Source organism: Diadema antillarum, unplaced genomic scaffold (genome assembly GCF_040938485.1).
Source record: "Diadema antillarum isolate AM-2024a unplaced genomic scaffold, OU_Dant_1.0 seq00001126_RagTag, whole genome shotgun sequence".
Lineage (NCBI taxonomy): Eukaryota > Metazoa > Echinodermata > Echinoidea > Diadematoida > Diadematidae > Diadema > Diadema antillarum.
In genome coordinates, this window is record NW_027271940.1 from 524972 (window position 1) to 546355 (window position 21384).

Genomic DNA, 21384 nt, shown 5'->3' on the forward strand with positions numbered 1-21384 from the left:
CTCTTCAACTGCACAACAAAATTCCTGGTGTAGCACGTAGTCAGCTCTGCTTCATACGACAACAAATATCCTCTTCAGACACACACTTGCCAAAAACAAGCAGAGTGGATACTTGAAGTGCATACACTATATTCCTGACATTCAGACTGGGTTTCTGAATACATGATAGTGAAAACCATGCCCATCAGTGCCATCAGTGTTTATCATTACATAAGTGTTCAACTCACACAATCTTCATGCAGAGCATTATTTTTGTGGACATCAATGATTTATAAAATATGAATATTTCGCCCCAGAAAATGGCTGTGGAATGCTAGCATGCACATACATATGTAAATTACAGGTGTAGTCATCTTGATGTAAAGCAAGACCCATCTTTCAATGAAGCATGACCCTGAGAATGTCCAACTAGTACAAGGTTTACACCGACTTTCAAAAATCAAAATTCTAATTGAATGAACAATTTCAGAAGCAGATTTTCCTCATAGCGTCACATACCCACTAACTTGAGTTCCAAGAATGGATTTTGTGTGTTATAAGACAACCTCAGGACTAAAATAGAACACAGTTTATAATATCCTCATCCTCATCTCATGCATTCCCATCACTAAGTTTACAGTTTTTTATCATGTTGTAAACAACAGTAGATCTTCCTGGTTAAACAGCAGCCCCTTTTTAAACTCATTTGCAGCCCCCTTATTAAACTCATTTGCAATTGCATTACTTGAAGAAAAAAAATATCCTCATCCTCATCTCATGCATTCCCATCACTAAGTTTACAGTTTTTTATCATGTTGTAAACAACAGTAGATCTTCCTGGTTATAACAGCAGCCCCCTTTTTAAACTCATTTGCAATTGCATTACTTGAAGAAAAAAAACGTAACCTCAGAAACCCTATTAAGTGGGGTTTTGGATGGATTGGTATTTCTTCCAATTTGATGGCATGACTTCAGTAACATTTATATCCCATTGACATTGTATATGTCTCTTTGTAAAATTTTTCATTTTTGTCTGTTTATTTCTAATTTTTTGGCTGTTGTTTCTTTTTTTTTGAGGGGGGGGGGGAGGAAATGAAACTAAAGAAATTCTTTACAACTCTCCTTCATCCTCCTGTTTTCCTGCTACAATTCCTTCTATCACCAACATGGGTCCATTATGTATTTACATGATGCCATTACAGAAATCCAAGTAATTGTCATTCTATCAAGGTACCAAGGACAATAATTACGCATGCAGTGAGAACAGGAGGGGAGTGTAACTGTCACGTGCAGCCCAGTTTTGGTGAAGGTAGAGTTGTGAAAAATTCCAACACTTGGGTCTTAATTCCACATGGTTCGAGGAGCAACTATTGGTTGGGGGAAAACTCTCTTCAATCTGACTGGTATGCATCTGCCACCAGTGAAGAGTTGATGTCGTCCTCATCGGCGCTGGCAGCATCGATCACTTCGTACTCCTCCCCCATGTCGCCCGACTTGTCGCGGTCACGGCGAGAATGTCTGCTGCTGCTGTGTCGGTGACGGGAACTGTATCGGTCGTCCTCTTCGTCTCGCCTCCTGGAAGTCAAAGCACAAACATCATGGAACCCACATGATAACACTACTCATGGTAAGGAGTTGGGTGTATCAGTACTGTGAATACTATGAAGAATACACATCCAGTATTATTAATCACATGCAACTGCTGCTGAACCACTGGCTTGTATCAAAGGACAACCATATGTCAGAGACAGATCTATTGCAAGTGCTTCCCTGGGAAAGAATTAGCTGTTTCCATTCTTTTCTTTTTAATTAAATTTCCAAGAGAGATGGTATTGCAAGCATTCAAGATGGCTCTTCAGCATGCAATGGTACACACTGACCGATAGAAATGATTCACCAAAATGATTACCATTACCTCTTAGAGAAATTGAATTTCATGTAATTTGTAAGAGATGACGTTTTCTAACTGCTTCCTGAGAAGTCATTAACAAACGTGTCACAAGATAATCCAAGAAAGGACAGAATGATATTGACAAACCTTTTATCAAAGCTCACCTCCGTGATGATCTGTGCTTGTCATCCTTGTACCGGTCCCTGCTCCTACTATCCCCCTTGCTGCTCCCCTCTCTTTCCTTGTACCTCTTCTCCTTTTCCCGCTCTCCACGGTCCCGTTCCCTCTCCCTCTCCCGATCCCGGTCCCTGTCTCTGCTCCTGTCCTCCCGTTCTCTCTCCCTGTCTCGATCCCGGTCCCGGTCCCTCTCCCTGTCTCTGTCACGATCCCGGTCCCGATCCCGATCCCGATCTCGGTCCCTGTCCCTGTCCCTCTCCCGGTCCCGGGTCCTTTCCCTGCTGCGGTCTCTGCTGCGGTCCTTGTGTTCCCTGCTTAGCTCCCTGGCCCTATCTGCTTCTGCCTCCCTGTAAAGAGCCAATACAAGTCAGATTTCATGTCATATGGTAGACGATAACGAGTTTCTTCTTGTGATTATAATATTAGTAACAACAACAATGACAAGAACGTAATTTTACTGCTTACAGTAATGACACAACCAATATCAAGAACAAAAATAGGTCATTAATGCAGGCAGCAACTTTCATAATATCTACTTTGTGTAACTGATTTTCATTTTAGTGATGCACAACTCCAGACCTCAAAGAAAAGACAAAGATAATTTACATTTTTGATATCATCAACTGAAGTACTACAAAGCAGGTTGGGTCCACACTTATAAATATAAATGCCCAACTACTGACAAACAATTATAAACAAGCCTCCACACATCCTCATGACACCAGATGATGAAACAGAGTAGAGGTTCATAGTCTTGCATCTAGCCTCTCATTATATAATTTTCCTTGAACGGCCACATCTCTTTCAAATTACACTCTCTCCATTATTATTTCATGTTCCCATTTAGAAACCTGCACAGCTACAAAGATGGGTATTCACAAAATGAATAGAGAGGAATCAGTGTAGGAAATTATCACGCTTCAATAATTCTTTGTGTCACTGTATGGAGTAACACCTGATTCTGCTTACCATAAATAGCAGTGTATTAACCACACTTTTTTTCCCGCTGAAAAAGGTCAAAATTCAGGGTGCGGTTTCTACACCATTACAGCCAATACCTACCAAGCGTTTGCATAAAGTGTGCAAACAATGTTCAATGTCTGAAATAAGTTTCTTTTCAGTCAGCATTCTAGTGTATATTTCCTTTTCTTTTATGGCACAAAAATCCACACTTTTTCTCCCCCTAACACTTCACTCAATTCAATCACCATGTTGGCAGTATCTCCACCCGTTGCATGACAGTATCCACGCTCCTTGTCCACGCTGTCAGTGAACTGTCATTTTTTCTTTTGATGGATGAAAAAAGGGGATGCGGTTAAAACATTGATGCAATTAATACACTGTTATTTACAGTACTGTACTTGTTTATGCAATGGCGGGAACCATTGGTGTGGATGTGACGGGACCTAATACCCACCTGTTGAGAAACCTGCTGAATTCCCGGTAGTCCCTGTCGTAATCAGACTCCTTTTTGCCCTCCTCCCCTCTGAGGATCAGACGAGGAAAACAAAACTCGGGTAAATCACTAACACAACACCACTCTTCCTTTTCAGTTTCATTTTTGTAAGGCTCTACTTTGTGCATTCTTCAACATAAAAATAACTCTGGTCTTCATGTGCTAAAAAAAATTAAGATATTCAATTACAGTAGACTTTGCCTGAATTGACCTCGCAAAAGTGATATCATTGCCTAAGTTGAAGGTCTTTTCAAGTCCTCTTCTCTTTATATTCTATTGATTTTAATCCCTCGTAAATCAAGTTTTCTCTACGTCAAAGCTATTTCTTCAATCTAAACAGATTAACTTAGGCAAGGTTGACTGTATTTCAGATATTCAGACATAAAAACAAGGTTTGCGACATATGCTTGCTAACCATAATGCGCCATCTGAAATTTAGTTCGAGGCAACAGTGGCAAAGAACAGGAATTCGGAACTCGTCTCCAATATCTCAGACAAAGATCTACACATAGTGACTCTCATAAACCAAACACAAACATGCAGAGACATAAGGACTGCTTTAAATGCTGTACTACTTGATGCTAACAGTTTTTTTTTTCCAAAATTAAACTTGTGTATGACCTGACAGGAGATGTGTGAAGGAGTGAGCCAAGAGAATTACACACTTACTGCAGGAGTACATGTTGCTTTCTGCCTTGTACATGTAGACATTTATTCCTACCACACATTTACCTCTGTCCTTGTGTGACATATACTTGTATGCTATCACCCAATTTGGATTATATGTCATTCTTACAATTCAGCAAATAACAAATAAACAGTTTTTACAATGGAGTACCAAAGCGTGACATCATAGACATTCATTGCCATGGAAACTAGCTGTAAACAACATCACAGAACCAGAGTACAGCTGTATATATGAACACAGTGGTTGCTAACCATGCTCATACCCAGTTCCAACCCACTGCCTGAAGCCTTGTGCAAGGGTATTTGGTGCAAACCAGCACTATGCTAGAACAAAAGAATGTGACATCATTACTTTGGTATTCTCTTTAAGATGGAAGAAGCAAGATTTACAAAATTGGGACTAAATTTTCAATTCAGCAAACAAAACTTACGAGCTGATGTCACTCTCTGAGTCACTCCTGTCCTTGGCCCAGTTAGACTTGAAGTGTGCGTAAGACTTGTTCTCATGCACTTCATGGCCCCTAGATGAGTCCATCGGCATGGGCGATGGGGGCGGTATGGGTCCTGAGCCAGGCGGGTGAGGAGGAATGGACATGGGCCCTGCTCCCGGCACTGGACCGGGGCCTGGACCTGGACCTGGGCCTGGCCCGGGCCCTGGTCCTGGACCCATGGGAGGCTGGTTGTAGAACGGAGGAGGTGGACCATCTGTATAACAAAAGCACAAAACATATATTGTATATATAGCACTTCAAGAAAATACCTTGCCTTAATAAAAGCAATGTAATAAACTGGCCGATTAGCTATGTTTGCATACTTTATGTGAAAAAGTCCTCAAAACTGACAAGTATTAGTCAGCACAGAGCACAGCTATTTTAAAAACTAACCTGGCCTCCCAAAGGGATGTGGTGGTCTATTCCAGTTGTTGCCTGGTGGTGGTCCCATGGGCGGGGGACCATGAGGGGGTGGCCCACCCATTCCTGGCGGGGGGCCGTGCATCATGTTACCCGGAGGAGGGCCAGCCCCCATGGGCATCTGATTGGGTGGCATGTTGCCCATGGGTGGAGGCGGGCCCATGTTCGGAGGCGGGGGACCATGCATCCTCATGGGGGGAGGAGGCCCCTGCATGGGTGGAGGACCCCCGGGCGGAGGCTGCGATGGTGGTGGGTACCTCACATCTGTGGAAGACAAGACAGAGTTTTGGTAGCAGCATGAGTTCAGTATCCAGAAATAAACCACTGAAAAACACATCTCTTTGCTAGATTTTGGTAACATTCATTTCATTCAGTTGCCTCATAATCAGCTCTCACGCCTTCAGAATACAGCTGCCCCTATAACTCTCACACACCCACACACACACTCACCAGATGACAATACCCCTGCGCTTCAGTCATTACATTTGTTGCCCAAAGATGTACAAATTCCATTCACAATACTATTTTTCATGGTTTATTGTGTCCATAGAACTGGCCCCTGACTATATTTCTCCCCAAGCAATATATCTCTTTTTAGTTTTAGGAAACTATGCTCATCAGACTTCACTTCATACAGTTGCACCAAAAGTTCAAACCAAGTACTTTTTTTTTGTTCTATATTGTTTGACTCTTTACTATGTGATGTTCCCTATTAGTATCACCTTCCATTTTACCTTCTGTTCAGCACTTTTGTGGATATATTGATATATAAGTAACCATTATCATTATTCAACAAATCTGTAGAATAGTTTGTCATGCACATCATGGCTTACCTCCAAACCTTGGGGGTGGTCCTGAGAAGTTTGGAGGGGGTCCACCCATGGGTGGAGGTACATTCATGTTGGGTGGAGGACCGGACATGGGAGGGGGAGGACCAGTAGGAGGTGGGGCTGGACCTGTGGGAGGGGGACCTGTAGGGGAAAGGGGAGAAACAAACAGCAGTTTTAGGTCTGTACAAAGTGCTGCACATTAAAGGGGATGGCTAGTAACTGATTAGTGGGAATCAGTGGGAATGCCGGGGGATGATTGTTCCGATCCTTGTGGGATTCATTTAAGAGTACATTTTATATCTATTCTTGTGTGAAAATTATTTGCTTCAGAATGGTCTCATATTCAAGTAATGTGCAGTTTAATGCTTCCAGGTAAGCGTCCCTGGTCAGTGACGGGGCATTAATCTGCACATTACTTGAATATGAGACCGTTCTGAAGCAAATAATTTTCACACAACAGTAGATATATAATGTACTCTTAAATGAATCCCACAAGGATTGGAACAATCATCCCTCAGCATTCCCACTGATTCCCACTGTTCGGTTACTAGCCATCCCCTTTAAAGGGGCGTACCAGACGTTTTTTTATAATTTCACATATGTAGTACATAAATTGACACGTTTCATGTATACATTTGTGGAATTTATTATGGTCTTTGAGCAGAGAAACCAATACTATGAAAAATCTTAAACAAATTACACTGAACAATATTGATGACATAGGAGCCTCACAAATTTCAGATATGTAGCAGTGTAACTCCATTACAATACTGTTTGCTTAACCAGTTCACCTGGGTAGAATCTACGCATGCATTCTTCTTTTGCTCTGCTTCCTTGAGCCTCAACTCATGCATTGTTAATGGTGAGGCTGTCATGTCATCATCCTTGTTTATTGCAATTTGTTATAAATTTTGAAAACATTCTTATTCCTAATCCCAATCACTATAAATTCTGAAACTCTGTACGCAGTATAACTAATTTATAGCTTTTCAAATGTATAAGTCTAAAAATCAACTGGAGGTCTCCCTTAATATACTAGATTTGCAATATATCTTACACTTTCATTTACTGGATATATGACAAATATATACGGTAACATTTCATGGTATACATCCAACAAATTTGGTGGCCTAACCTCTACTTGTACACCATCAAACAGATGACACAGAGCCACTTTTTTTTAACACCTGTTAGGACTACAGACCAACTATTCAGACTCACAAAACTTATCCTCATGACCATGATCATCGCTACCCTACAAATGAATCATTAATGACTTATTACCCACATTTTTCCAATCTCAAATGTTCCTGCTTCCTCACAGATGAATATCTCTCTGTGGGATGTGAAAATCAGCTTGATCCATAGCTTTCACACTGGCAATCACATATTCACATTTTCACATAAAGGCAGCTTAACATGATGTAACCAGACAGGTCTACTCAAGTGCAAAATTCTGAAGTCAAACAGGAAGGCCACTGCTACACTACATGGACAGGAATATATTCAATCCCTCGTGTTTGATAGAAAGCTTCAAGACACCTGTGCCACTTAGCAAACAGACCATAGTAAGGGATAAGGATAACTGATACACTTGGAGAGCATCTCATTTGTACTTCTTTGTTTGATGAGGAGTGGAGGGAAACTCACCTCTGGGTGGTAGACCTGGAGGAGGCTGGGAAAAGTCTGGTGCATTGTGATGCATCATACCGGCCGGTGGAGGTTGGGACATGGGCGGGGGCCCCGCGCTGACTGAAGTGGGGGTGATAGGCGGGGGCTGGCTGTAGGTAGACTGGATGGGTTGGCCTGTTGCCATGGTACTACTAGCAGAACTGCTTCCACCACCACTGGTGGAGACTCCTCCACTGCTACTGCTGTTAGTGGAGTTAAGAGTAAAACCAAAATTCTCACTGTTTCTGGCACACACAATTTGCAACTCATATGTTTACATATCGCACAAGTCACATATAAATATATCGCACAAGTCACATATACCCTCACAGCATATTCTAGTTCTTTTGTACAGGAGTGTCATTTCTTCAATCTTCAATGCTTCTATTCCCAGCAGTGAAGTTACACCAAATCTGTGACACATCACAATCATAGAACTACTTTACCCAAACACAGTTAATTCTAACTGCCTGATTGATTTCAGTCCAATCAAATCAATTCACAACTGATGACTTATCTTCTGACATTCCAGTATGGTGCCCTGATTAAGCTTGTAATCATAGCAATCACCAGAGGTACATTTGGGTCTGTTTCAAGCTGAACTTCCAAACTTAGACCGATGCCATTACTCACAAATTTGGCACTGAACTGCTGGACGACCCAAGAACTGTGATGGCGCCACCCATATTTTCCTTGTTGTCGCGCTGCCGAACTCCCCTCCCTCCGACGGTTGATATCGTTGAGCCCACGGTGGGGCTTTTGTAGCTGGATGTGCTCCCGGTGCTTTCTCGCCGCCTAAAGGACTGAGGCGGATGTGACGTCTCTGATGACATCAAAACAGAAAAAGGATAAAAGATGAATCAGTACCACATTGCCTACCAAAATCTAGTGGGTTATATGCAAATTCTAACGCGTTTTCAGGATCTCAAAACAGATTGACATACAATCTTTTCAAACACATACAAATCTCATTTATGATCTTGTCAGTGAAGTATGATGGTCATTTGTTCAACTGTTCCTCATAACTACAACTTTTCATTCATCAAAATTCCCCAAAGAGCAGGTAAGCTTTGGAAGCTAAGCTGAGTTTGAGTCATCAAGATGTGCTGTGAAGACTGCATCATGATTGTCTATCAAACGTATGAAACACACACATTATCCCAGGTAAAGACTGCAGCTGCATAACGCCCTCTGGATCCAACAATGCTTAATTAACCTGTTGAGAGGACGAGCTGATTTTGATATGACACGCATTTCCCAGAGACACCTGCCCGAGTATACGGGGAACTAGTTTTCAACAGGTTAAGAAAGGAAGAACAGCGAATGTGGCACAGTGAGGATACTCCAGACTTACGGCTATCTGGGGTACTTGGTTCTCTGGATGGCGCTGAAGGAGATGTATACTGGCCCTGCAAATAAAACAGGCACAATTATTGAGTAAAGACAATGAATTTGCTTTCTGGGCTCATTATAAGTAAGACAAGATGCGAGAGGATAGCAACAATATCACCAATGGACTAATGGGCTAGGGAATAGGATAGAGTGAAAGTTTAAGTTGAAATTGTTATGTGAAAGATCATACAGCTGCATATGAAGTATAGTAAACCCCTATTACATCTACATACAACATACTAGTTGTGTTGATCTGATTACTAATTCTTCACTGATTATATCTGTTAAAGGAGAAACCACACAGGTCTAGAAACATATGACATACAGGGCATGTGACAGTTTTCCCTTGCCAAAGCAATTCCTTACAGTCAACATTAGACAGCATACACCAACTTCAAACATACGAACCATTCAAACATTGCTACCATAAAAATGACAAGGGTGAACCATGTTCTGCTTCTATCTATAAAGGAATTCCCATAATGAAGCCCTATATCTAAAATACATCTTAACTTATTGACACTTGACAGACAGCTTCAACAATTCAAATCATATGTATCTTTTTGTCCAAAACACAAGCTTGTACTACAGATTTTAAACAGCACATTCACAAACAATTGACTCGAGTGCCAATCCGCTGAATGTTTTGGTCTGTCTATCATGCATACAATTTTAGCATCACAGATCACGAGGTACTCACAAAAGGCTTTGAAGGAATGTTCAGACTGCCTGTTTCTGATCTCAACCTCTTCTGCTTCTCACAGTACTGTCTCCACGTATCCTCGTTGAACCCATAGTTGAAGTAGTCCGTCAAATCGGCACCTAGGCGAAATTCACAAAATACGAGGACTTTGCTGGATGAGCACTGTAAGGGACATAACGTGTTGATACCCATCAAAAGCAGTGTGACATTCACGACACCCATGACTGGTATATCCCACAACTACACAAATTTAGCAGGCTGAATAAATTCAGGTAATTTCAGACTGACCTACTCCTTGTTTTGTATACATTATCATTTAGTCAATTACTCCATTGCCTGTCACCTGGGATTCATAATCCATCATCCATCCATTAAGTCGAAAATATATATATATGTTTTTTGAAATATCTGCTATGGTAAAGAGATTCAGCATTTGGCAGTCAAGATATATTGTCCCATGTAAGATCTGAAGTGAGATTCTTATGACATCTAGCAGCTATGAAAAATCATCAGCAATGAACCATACAAAGAATAACAAAAAATGAAATAAAAGAATGCATTGGACTAAGAAGATACGTGTAGAGCATATTTACATAATCTGACAAACTGACTCCAGTATTTTCCAGCCTACCTGGTTTTCTCCATGGCTTGTCCTCCACAGTGTCCAGGTCAAAGGAGTACGTGGGGACGCCATTGATGGCACTCTCAGCCTCAATGTCCAGTCCCTTGCTGACCGGCTTCTGGTGGGTCGCCGCTGGTGGGGTCACTGTGGGGAGTTTTCCATGAAATAAGCCATCAAGGATGGTACAGATTTTCACGATTTATCAATCTCTCTTCAATGCTAACATATAATCACCACAATATCTGCCAATAGTGTGTTTCCCACACAGAGGATAACTAGGTTAATATGTTCATTGATTCATTTCTAAAGCAACTTCAGCATAATTCTGATTGAACGCTATACTCATGTGGTATTCTTGCAAACTTTGCAGCAGATGAAACAAGGAAAAGTAGAAATTACGCGGTGCGTAATATATGTCCCCGCCGGAAGTAGCATTTAGTAGCAAAATGTACAATATAGGTAAAAAGATCAAGGTCAAAGGTCAAAGAAGTCAAAGGTCAAAATTCTATGTAGAAGTTTTGAAGCCCTCACCTAGTGCCATCACATAAAGCAAACGGAATCGAAATCGGGTTAGAAATGGCGAAGGAGTAGCATTTTGTAGGCAATGTACAATATAGGTCAAAAATCAAGGTCAGAGGTCAAAGAAGTCCAAGGTCAAAATTCTGTGTAGAAGTTTTGAAGCCCTCACCTAGTGTCATCACATAAAGCAAACGGAATCGAAATCGGGTTAGAAATGGCGAAGGAGTAGCATTTTGTAGGCAATGTACAATATAGGCAGGGCTGCACACTGGCGCCGGTCCGACGGTCAAAGACCGGTGAAAGTCACTGTCGGACCGGTAACTTTTCAGGAAATCCACAAGTTACCGGTCCGACATGACCAGTAAAAAAAAAAGCATTGGTGGGGTCAGTAGAAAGGAAAAGAGCAGCCCCGATCAGGGAGAAACAGAATGCAAGATATCGCACTGTTCAACAAGTTTTACGCAAGTTTTCGTTTATGTCTACCGGTGCAATTTGTACAGTAAACATAGTTTTGAGCACTAGCAGTCGACCAGTTACATTCGCGCTCGCTTGCGCATTTGGCGCTGCTCACGCACTGGCGTGCAATGCAATACATGCAAAGCACACGATACAAAGCATGTACAGTGTAACTGCTTCTCGTTTGCTTGCGATCGGCGGTCATGCCAGACAAGAAGCATTGAAAGAAGCGCACGCATTTCTGGGTCATTTTACTCATGATTTTTTAACTCAAGATCGATCCGATCCCGGCTTCGCAGCAGCGTGGCAGTTATGTTAGAACTAATTTACTTGTGTCGATTTTTAGAAAAAGTAAAAACACATTCGATATTCAGCGATACAGTAAATGGATCTGATTGCGTTTATTTTCACTTTGCACAGTCATTTCACAAATTAATATTTTCATTCGCTCAGAATGTTCTCATAACGAAGATAGGCGCAAAGAGGATCACGAAATCGGCCCTTCCGTGTACTTTTTAAGAACGCATGCACAAAATGTGAAGAGATAATACTTGGAAGAAAAAAAAATCATGAAATCATGGCAGTCCCGCTTACATATTTCAGGTGGAAATCGTCCTAAAAAGGATCATGAATTCGACCGGCCGCGTCGTATCTTCCAAAAGATTATGTACGAAATGCGAAGAGATTATAGAGGAGAAAAAAAAAAAAATAAAGGACACATTTTGGTGAGTGCATCATAAACGATTACAGCCGAATAACAATTCATGAAATCAACGCAATCCCGTTGAAATTTGAGGAAATCATAGGCGCAAAAAAAGGATCTTGAATTCAGTCCTGCATGCCGTCTTGGTTATCAAAAACTCATACACAAATGCGACGAGATTATCGGGAGAAAAATAAAAAAGACATTTTTACCCTTCTGGTGCGTGCATTACAAAAGATTACATCCGAAGTAATTCATGAAATCGCCACAATCCCGCTGATATTTGAGGTAGAAATAGGCGCAAAAAGGATCGTGAATTCGGCCGTGTCGTATACCTTGTAGATAAGAACGCATGTACATGTACGAAATGGGAAAAGATTAGCAGGAGAAAAATAAAGGACACATTTTCACCCCTTTTGGCGCTTGCATCATATAAATCACAGCCGAATAGTAATTCATGAAAATTTCGCAATCCCGTTGGAATTTGAGTAAACAATAATAGGCGCAAAAAGAATTTCGAATTCGGCCCTGCATGCAACGTATAATTTTGAAAACGCCAAATACGAAGAAATTATCGGGAGAAAAATAAAGAACGCATTTTCAACCCTTCTGGTGAATGTATCACAAAAGATTACAGCCGAAATAATTAATGACATATCGCAATCCCGCTGATATTTGATGTAGAAATAGGCGCCAAAAGGACCGTGAATTCGGCTGTGACGTATAGGCATGTACGCAATGCGAAGTGATTATTGGGTGAAAAATGCAGCACACATTTTCAACCCCTTTTGGCCCGTGCATCATAAAGATTATAGAGCCGAGTGATAATTCATAAAATCATCTCAATCCCGTTGAAGTTTGAGGAAACAATAGGCGCAAAAGAATCATGATTTTTGGCCGTGTCGTGTATCTTTTAAGAACGCATTTACAAAATGCGAAGAGTTTATCGGGGAAAAATAAAGGACACATTTTCAACCTCTTTTGGCGCGTGTATCATAAAAGATTGCATCCGAAGTCATAAATGAACTCATCGCAATCCCGCTGATATTTGAGGTAGAAATAGGCGCAAAAAAGATCGTGAATTCGGCCATGTCGTATACCTTTCAAGAACGCATGTACGGAATGCGAAGAGATTATAGGGAGAAAAATAAAGAACGCATTTTCAACCATTCTAGCTGGTGCGTGCATCACAAAAGATTACATCTGAAGTAATTCATGAAATTGCCACAATTCGTCTGATATCTAATGTAGAAATAGGCGATAAAAGGATCGTGAATTCGGCCGTGTCGTATACGCATGTACGAAATGCGAAGAGATTATTGGGAGAAAAATACAGGACACATTTTCAACCCCTTTTGGCCCGTGCATCATAAAGATTACGGCCGAATAATAATTCATGAAATCATCGCAATCCCGTTGAAGTTTGAGGAAACAATAGGCGCAAAAAGAATCATGATTTTTGGCCGTGTCGTATATGTTTAGAACGCATTACGAAATGCGAAGAGTTTATCCGGGAAATATAAAGGACACATTTTCAACCCATTTTGGCGCGTTTATCATAAAAGATTACTGCCGAAGTTATTCATGAAATCATCGCAATCCCGCTGATATTTGAGGTAGAAATAGGCGCAAAAATGATCGTGAATTCGGCCGTGTCGTAGAACGCATGTATATGGAATGCGAAGAGATTATGGGGAGAAAAATAAAGAACGCATTTTCAACCATTCTTGCCGGTGCGTGCATCACAAAAAGTTACATCCGAAGTAATACGTGAAATCGCCACAATTCCGCTGATATTTGAGGTAGAAATAGGCGCAAAAAGTATCATGAATTCGGCTGTGTGGAACATCTGTAAGAACGCACTTACGAAATTGGAAGAGTTTATTGGGAAAAAATAAAGGACACATTTTCAACCCCTTTTGGCGCGTACATCATAAAAGATTACAGCCAAAGTAATTCATGAAATCGTCACAATCCCGCTGATATTTGAGGTAGAAATAGGCGAAAAAAGTATCATGAATTCGGCCATGTGGTGCATCTTTTTAAGAACGCACTTACGAAATTCGAAGAGTTTGTCGGGAAAAAATAAAGGACACATTTTCAACCTCTTTTGGCGCTTGCATCAGAAAATATTACAGCCGAAGTAATTTATGAAATCGTCACAATCCCGCTAATATTTGAGGTGGAAATGGGCGCAAAAAGGATCTCGAATTCGGCCCTGCATGTCGTGTACCTTTCAAGAACGCATGCACAAATGCGAATAGATTATCGAGAGAAAAATAAAGAACCCCTTGTAGCGCGTGCATCAGAAAATATCACAGCTAAAATAATTCATTAAATCGTCGCAATCCAACTGACCACCAAGGGTAGGTTACGGAGCAAGTTCGTGTGCCGATGTCTAGAAAAAGTCACAAATGCATTTGATACAATCTGATTTTGTTCATTATCATTTTACACTGTAATTCACAAACAAACATTCTATTTTTTCCTATCTTTTTCTTTATTTTTTTGTGCAATAAATAATGCAAGTTTTAAAAAAAATACTAATCTGTAAAATGTACATGGGGTGGGGGGTACGTCCATAAAAAACAAGAAAATACGTTTGCAAGTCATTTAATGTTTTTTTTTTAGGTTGTTGTTGTTGACCGGTAAATTTTCTGTTTGGACCGGCAAAAAATGGTAAAACGGGGCATCTACCGGTCCGACAGAGACAGGTTGGACCGGCAGAAAAAATGGGTTAGTGTGCAGCCCTGATATAGGTCAAAAATCAAGGTCAAAGGTCAAAGAAGTCAAAGGTCAAAATTCTGTGTAGAAGTTTTGAAGCCCTCACCTAGTGCCATCATATAAAGCAAACGGAATCAAAATCGGGTTAGAAATGGCGAAGGAGTAGCATTTTGAAGGAAAATGTGCAATATAGGTCAAAGGTCAAGGTCAAAGGTCACAACTGAAATTCTGTATAGAAGTTTCAAAGCTCCCATGTAGTGCTATCATATAAAGCAAACAGAATCAAAATCGGGTTAGAAATGGCAAAGGAGTAGCATTTTGAACATTTTGATCACACACGGACGCACAGACGGACGGACAGACGGACAGACGGACAGACGGACAGACGGACACACGGACACACACACGTACGGAGCCCGTTTCATAGTCCCCTGCTCGAACTCGTTCGGCGGGGACAAAAACCTCTGGTTTTCTTTGGGTACAGGCATGAAATGCAAAAGAGAAAAATACACTATAAGTTTTTCAATGAAGTTTCAGAATAAACATAACTAGTATACATATATTTAAATGATCAGTAATTCAAAATTCCACATTTTATCAGAAATGACAACAGAGGCATTCATTGTGTACCAAGGCCTTTATCATGAATTGCTCATAAATTGAGTTGAGTGTTGTCTTACCTTGTTGACTCGCAGTGGCTGACACCTTTGTGTATGGAGATTGCTTTGGGACAGGCTGTCCATATGGCCTACAGAGAATAACAGATGGTGGGGGAAAAAAAAACACAAATAAACATCAGCCACATATAAACTTTGACAAGTAACATATGAAGATCAAATTACAGCTAAGTACAATTCTGAGGCAAATGATTGTTTAAGTCACAGATGAGTTCACTGACATGAAAATGTGTCTAAAGTTCACTAACACACTTGTTTTATCTACTCTCACAGGTGTAGCCGCTTCAAACAAAAGTTAGTTGTACATACTCTTCTTAAAAACTCCTAACAACATATTACAGACATGTCAAGATGAGTGTATCTATGCTGTCATCCAGTAGAATCAAACAATGGCTGTGAGAGGAAACCACTTCAACATTGTTCTTGATATTCATGCCAGCCATTTCCTGCATCTTAAACGTACCTGTCCGCTGCATTTATTCAACTTTTAAACATGCATAAATTGGCGTATTTATTTCGAGCTTAACACTGACAAAATGGTGTATATATATATATATATATATATATATATATATATATAAAACATAAATATATGAAAGAGAGTATAAACATCATTTAGTTTACCAGTTTCTGACGGATAAAAATGCATTGCTGCAAACTATCACATTCATTCTTCAAAGACAGTCAAGAGATGGTTTCACCACAGTAGGGCTCTTCACACCCAACATCATTTCAACACAACAGCAACTTACACGTAGGTGTTGAGGGGACCCGTTTTGATGTCGCCGATTGTGACCTCCACCTCGTCATCTTCGCTGTCGTCGCTGTCATCATCTTCGTCGTCGTCACCACCCCCTCCCTCCTCATCATCGCCTCTATCCTCTATCTCAGCTTTAACGCCTTCTTGAGGGAGGGTCAGCTCTTCAGGCTGACCCATGGGGGCCGACCCCTACAAAAGAATCAGGGCACACACTGATTATATAAACAGTATCCAGTACTTCAGTGACATAAATTGATACACAACAAATTTACTTTTAAAAATATTAATCTCTTTGTGTACCAATACAACCTGGCTGATTCATTTCATGGGCATTTTGGCAACACAAAAATCAACATATTGTTATCATGGAATGGTCCAGCATAAGGGCATTAGAGTGAATCTATGGATTACGAGGATTGCTTAATCCCTCTATTCATTGACAGTTAATTTAAGGACATCCACGCTGATCCGAAAACAAAGCACCCCAGCGGATGTGAGGATCAGAAAAGCAAAGGAGACAGAGCATTACAAATCTTGGAGACTGGCTATCCCTTATGTAATAAATGACCTTCTTTGAACAGAGCAGAGGTAAAAGAGAAAGAAAAAGGAAAGAAATCAGCTGCCTTCTGTTTCATGTCATGTAATCTGCACCTCATTCCTGTCTATGGCTCCTGCAGAAGCCCAAAGTTCCAGTTGCTGAAATGTGACCTTACAATCATACATCACGAGACAAAAGGATAAAATTCTGCCATTTTAAAGGGACTGTACAGTAGTGGTTGAGGTGGGGATTCATGTTTTGAACATTCCTAAGTGAGATAATGAGAAACCTCTTGTGAAATATGAAAGAACATGTGATTTTAAGAAGGATTCAACGTTTATTTGACGAAAATTGGTTTTCAAATGGCTGAGATATCCCCAAAAGTGATAATAATAAAAGGCGACATGCCCCATCTTTATTAGGATATCTTTGTTTCACCTTGTTTTTGGATATCTCAGACATTTCAAAACCGATTTTTATCAAATAAACTTTTAATACCCCTTAGAATTGCATGCTCTTTGACATCTCATAAAGTGGTTTCTGAATATCTCGCAAAACGTTAAAAGCTAAATCCTCGACCCGACCAGAACTGTACACACCCTTTAAAGCACTATATTTCATCTTTAACATCAAGGGTCCTTGTGATTAAGTTCACCAAACATATCTTAAATCAGCAAATCATGTAATGTAGTTCTAAATCCATCACACATGTTCATAAGGTTTTGTATCGTGAATACAAAGGTGGGGTGTGTATCAAATATTTACTCCCTTTTACTTAGTGTGCCAACTTGGCAATAGAAAGACAGCAGATGACACACATATCCAGGAAGAGGGGAGATGAGCATAATTATTGCTTACCAGCTGATCTTTGGCAGCAACATCCAAACCAGAAATCTTGCTGGTAAATGGCGCCGCATCAGCAGACAGAATGCTTGCAGTAACAGCCGCACTTGAATTCAAAGAAAAGTGTGTGTCTGAGTTAACAAACTGGGATAAGAAGACATCTCACGAAGATGATGGCCTTAAGATATAACTGTCAATTGACTTACTACTCAGCAAACTTTTCACACTTGTTTCTCAATCACATCACAACATCTGTTATTCAGCATACTAATGACAAGGATTAGATTACAATGTACTGGTATTCCTGATCATGGAAGGCAGACACTGTTTTAAAATGCCTAAACTCTTCATGAAAAGACGGTCCACAGCATACAAAGAGTCACACTCAAAGCATGCACTTCTATGTAATCATGGCCATTCTAAAGAGTCCTATTGTCATGCAAGAAAGAGCTATAATCCAGTAAAACTTTCAATATTTTTCCCTTACAGGAATCAAGAGAGCAGTATGGGCTTAAGTTTTTATCCCGACAAACCTTTGCAGATTTTGAACCCAAACAAAGTAGCTAATTTAGCTGCATTACCTAAACACATTGTTGTATGACCAAAACTGAATTATCAACGCGAGTACAATACTAGAATGCAAGATTTTACACAACATAGTTAATTACTGTTTATGTAATTGTCATTATTATGATCCAGTGTTATTGTAAACTAATCAACAAAGTATTCTTCTCATGTATAGGAACAAGTAGAAATCTATGATCTAAGCTTCTCTTCGCAAACCATGAAATCACCTGCCATTTTGTACATACCTCTGAGTGGACTCTGCCGGAGCAGGATCTTCACTGCTTCCTACAAAACAAAGAATCAAACACTGAATCATTTAATATATAATCACATGCCTGCAGGGTAAGAGAGCAAACTTTCATGGAAATGCATGAAAGTAAGCTAATACTGTGCACAATCTGATCTGCACTAAAATTCTGCATTTCATGCAATCTGTGAAATTCTATTGTAAATTTGTGTGTATGTGTGTGTGTGTGTCGCAATTTTCTAATTTTCTGCAAATGGCCACATCAGTGTTTAGGGTTACTTTTCAAACACAGTCAAAAATCACATGCTTTCTTTGCATAGCAACAAATAATCATTGGTGTTTATTTAGGGTAAAACCCCTAGTGTTCTGGTCATTTAAACCCTTCTGCAAAATATATATATATTTTTTTTATTCGGTGACCAAATACTGGTAGCCTTACCAGGGGTCGCACTTAACTTTTTTTTTAACTAGCCAGGCGGACTACTTAGAATCAATTTTGACACTGAAGCAATATTTTGGCTAGCCAGACGGACTAGTAACTTCAGAATTTTACGATTTTTAGCTAGTCCGACGTGATTTTGGGTGGCCAATGGCCAGCGGACCATTGCCAATTTCGAACCCTGCTTACCCTAGTGTATTATCCACTGGATACAAAGCACTTTGAGATAACACCCCAGGATGACCACTGGAGTAGAAAACTACCAGCCAGTGACAGTATATGCTTAATAAATATTATGTGGTTTCAGAAACCGTCTTTTAACTGTGTTTGGATTGTTCAACTGTTGGTGAAGATTTCAAATGATGATTTCAGTTTTAGAGTGATCCAGGACAGAAGAAAGCTGCATCGCCAGCTAGATTGTGTTTTTTTTTTAAGTGTGGCATTTGAAACTTCTTTCTTTTCTTTTCTTTTTTCAGGCCAACATTCAAAATCAGAGTCCTGCATCACTCATTTCAGGGCACCACAATAGTTCTCGATAGTTTCCAAGCTACTGGAACTACTGGGTGAAAGGAAGGACAAAAGATGCTATTATTAGTATTAATGTATTATGCTGTGGAAATCAGCCCCGCCAATTTATCAATCGCGCGTAAACGCTGTTTGGTGGGGCTATGGGGTTGCATTCACGAGTATTCTGTCAGCGCCACCCACTGTGCTTTTAAAGTTCTGTACAATTGAACGCCACATGGTGGGACTGAACTCAAAAGTATTAACGGGCAAGCTGTACGGCATAGCATAGTAGACACCGTTCTACTGTAAACGTGGAAATTTTCGCGGTGTTGAAATTTTCGAGCATTTCACTCAATCAGAATTCAGAAACTAGCAAGAAAATATAAAACTAGAAAAGCACTCTGAGAGCGCAGACCTCCGCCAAGCGTGCAGCTTATTTCCACCACTGATCTTGTTCTTCCATAGAGATATCATACGTACACACAGCATCGGTGCTGAAAGTCACCCGATTTCCCGATATAGAAGCCTTTGTTACGTCATAAACCCTCAGCTGCACGGCGCGCCTCGCCCCAGCAGAAACTAGAGCTCTATAGCAAACACGCGCTTTAGTGCGCGCAGGTAGACCTCAAATACGCGCAACCTGAACTCCCAAGTTCATTGACCCTATCTGCCAAAATATCAAAAATCCTTCATAAATTCCCACAAAATTCTCGGATCACTACCAAAAGTTAATCATTTGTTACTTGTGTCATTCTCAACCTTTCCTGCAAGTTTCATCCCAATCCGTTCACTACTTTTTGAGTTATTTTGCACACAGACAAACTAACGAACAAACACACAAACCAACGCCAACGGTAACGAAAACATAACTTCCTCCCTTGGCGGAGGTAAAAACACAAATATTTTTGCTTGCCATATGTTCAGTAGTTGATGTCTTGATTTTGTGGAATTGAAAACAAGCGAAACTAATCTTACATACAAGGCCGAGTGCGAAAAATTAGTCGCGCAAAAATATCCACTTACAGCATACACTACGTTTAAAATTACAGAATATAGTACGGACACACAGTGCAGTGGTGGGGCCTATTTCACGAGGACGAGTATGCCTTCTACAGAACATTTCTATCATCAAGATCCAGTGATTAGTTCCAATTTAGTTCGGAAAGAGCTCAGGGGTTTATCTCAACATGATCAAGCGCAAGCGGACCCACTGGCTGCATTGCCATGCCTGGCCTGGCCTGGACACCTTGTGGCGATAGTATGGTGGCGGCTCACACAGCACTTACTTCGGTCCCATGCGTGCTATTTCAATGTCGGTTGTGAGGATTGCCCACTGTCACTGAGCTAGGTTACATGTTTAGAACCCCCAGGGCAAAAATCAACCCCCAAAACTCACAGCTGTAACCCTCGTAAGATAATTAATGTTAATAACATGTCATTATCAACATGAATCATGCAAGGGACTATCGAGGCGAAAGCGAGAATCGTGTTTAAATTTCATTACCGTACAACCACGAATCTTCGTCCTCTTCGGCCATGTTGCGCTCTCTTCACAATAGCTGTTGATGCGACGTAGATGGCGTTTTCCAGTATCCTCGTCACTGACTTTGATGTTGCGCTCAGTGATGTGTCTCTGTCACTACATTGCCATGGTATCATTATCCACCGGCTTTGTGTTCATGACCAAAATTTTTATGATGAATATTTTGTGAAAAGTGATGAAAGTAAGGATATGATAACATTCCTAGCCATTGAGATGAGTAATCGACGTACATAATTATGCAGTCATAAACTCATAAAGCATGTAGTGTTCATGGCTGATGTAAAAAAAAAGGTTTGTAAATAATAATAAAAAAAATTATAAAGAAACGATTGCAGAAGACATCAGCTCCCTCCCTCCCGCAAACACACATACACTCCCCCCCCCCCCCCAATATTATGTTTTATTTCTGGTTTCATATAATCCAAATGGACATTTACACAATATTATTCTGAATGTGTTAACAAATTGATTCAAACAATAATGGATATATGGGATTATTTTGTTTCTTATTATAGGGACAGGCTGTCGGCCTATTACAATTA

General features: G+C 40.4%; 1 protein-coding gene across 1 annotated transcript; it reads right to left on the reverse strand.

The window, feature by feature from the left end:
* Positions 1-1323: 1323 nt before the first annotated feature.
* LOC139743976 (uncharacterized) lies at positions 1324-20839 on the reverse strand. Its single transcript, XM_071654442.1, has 16 exons — positions 20804-20839; positions 18352-18391; positions 17555-17645; positions 16151-16347; positions 15402-15469; positions 10329-10463; positions 9695-9816; positions 8957-9011; positions 8236-8425; positions 7582-7805; positions 5935-6072; positions 5075-5365; positions 4622-4895; positions 3465-3533; positions 2035-2394; positions 1324-1554 (listed from the first exon to the last, which is right to left on the reverse strand). The coding sequence occupies exons 1-16, from the start codon at positions 20835-20837 to the stop codon at positions 1371-1373; spliced, it is 2472 nt and encodes an 823-aa protein (XP_071510543.1). The 5' UTR covers positions 20838-20839; the 3' UTR covers positions 1324-1370.
* Positions 20840-21384: the final 545 nt, after the last annotated feature.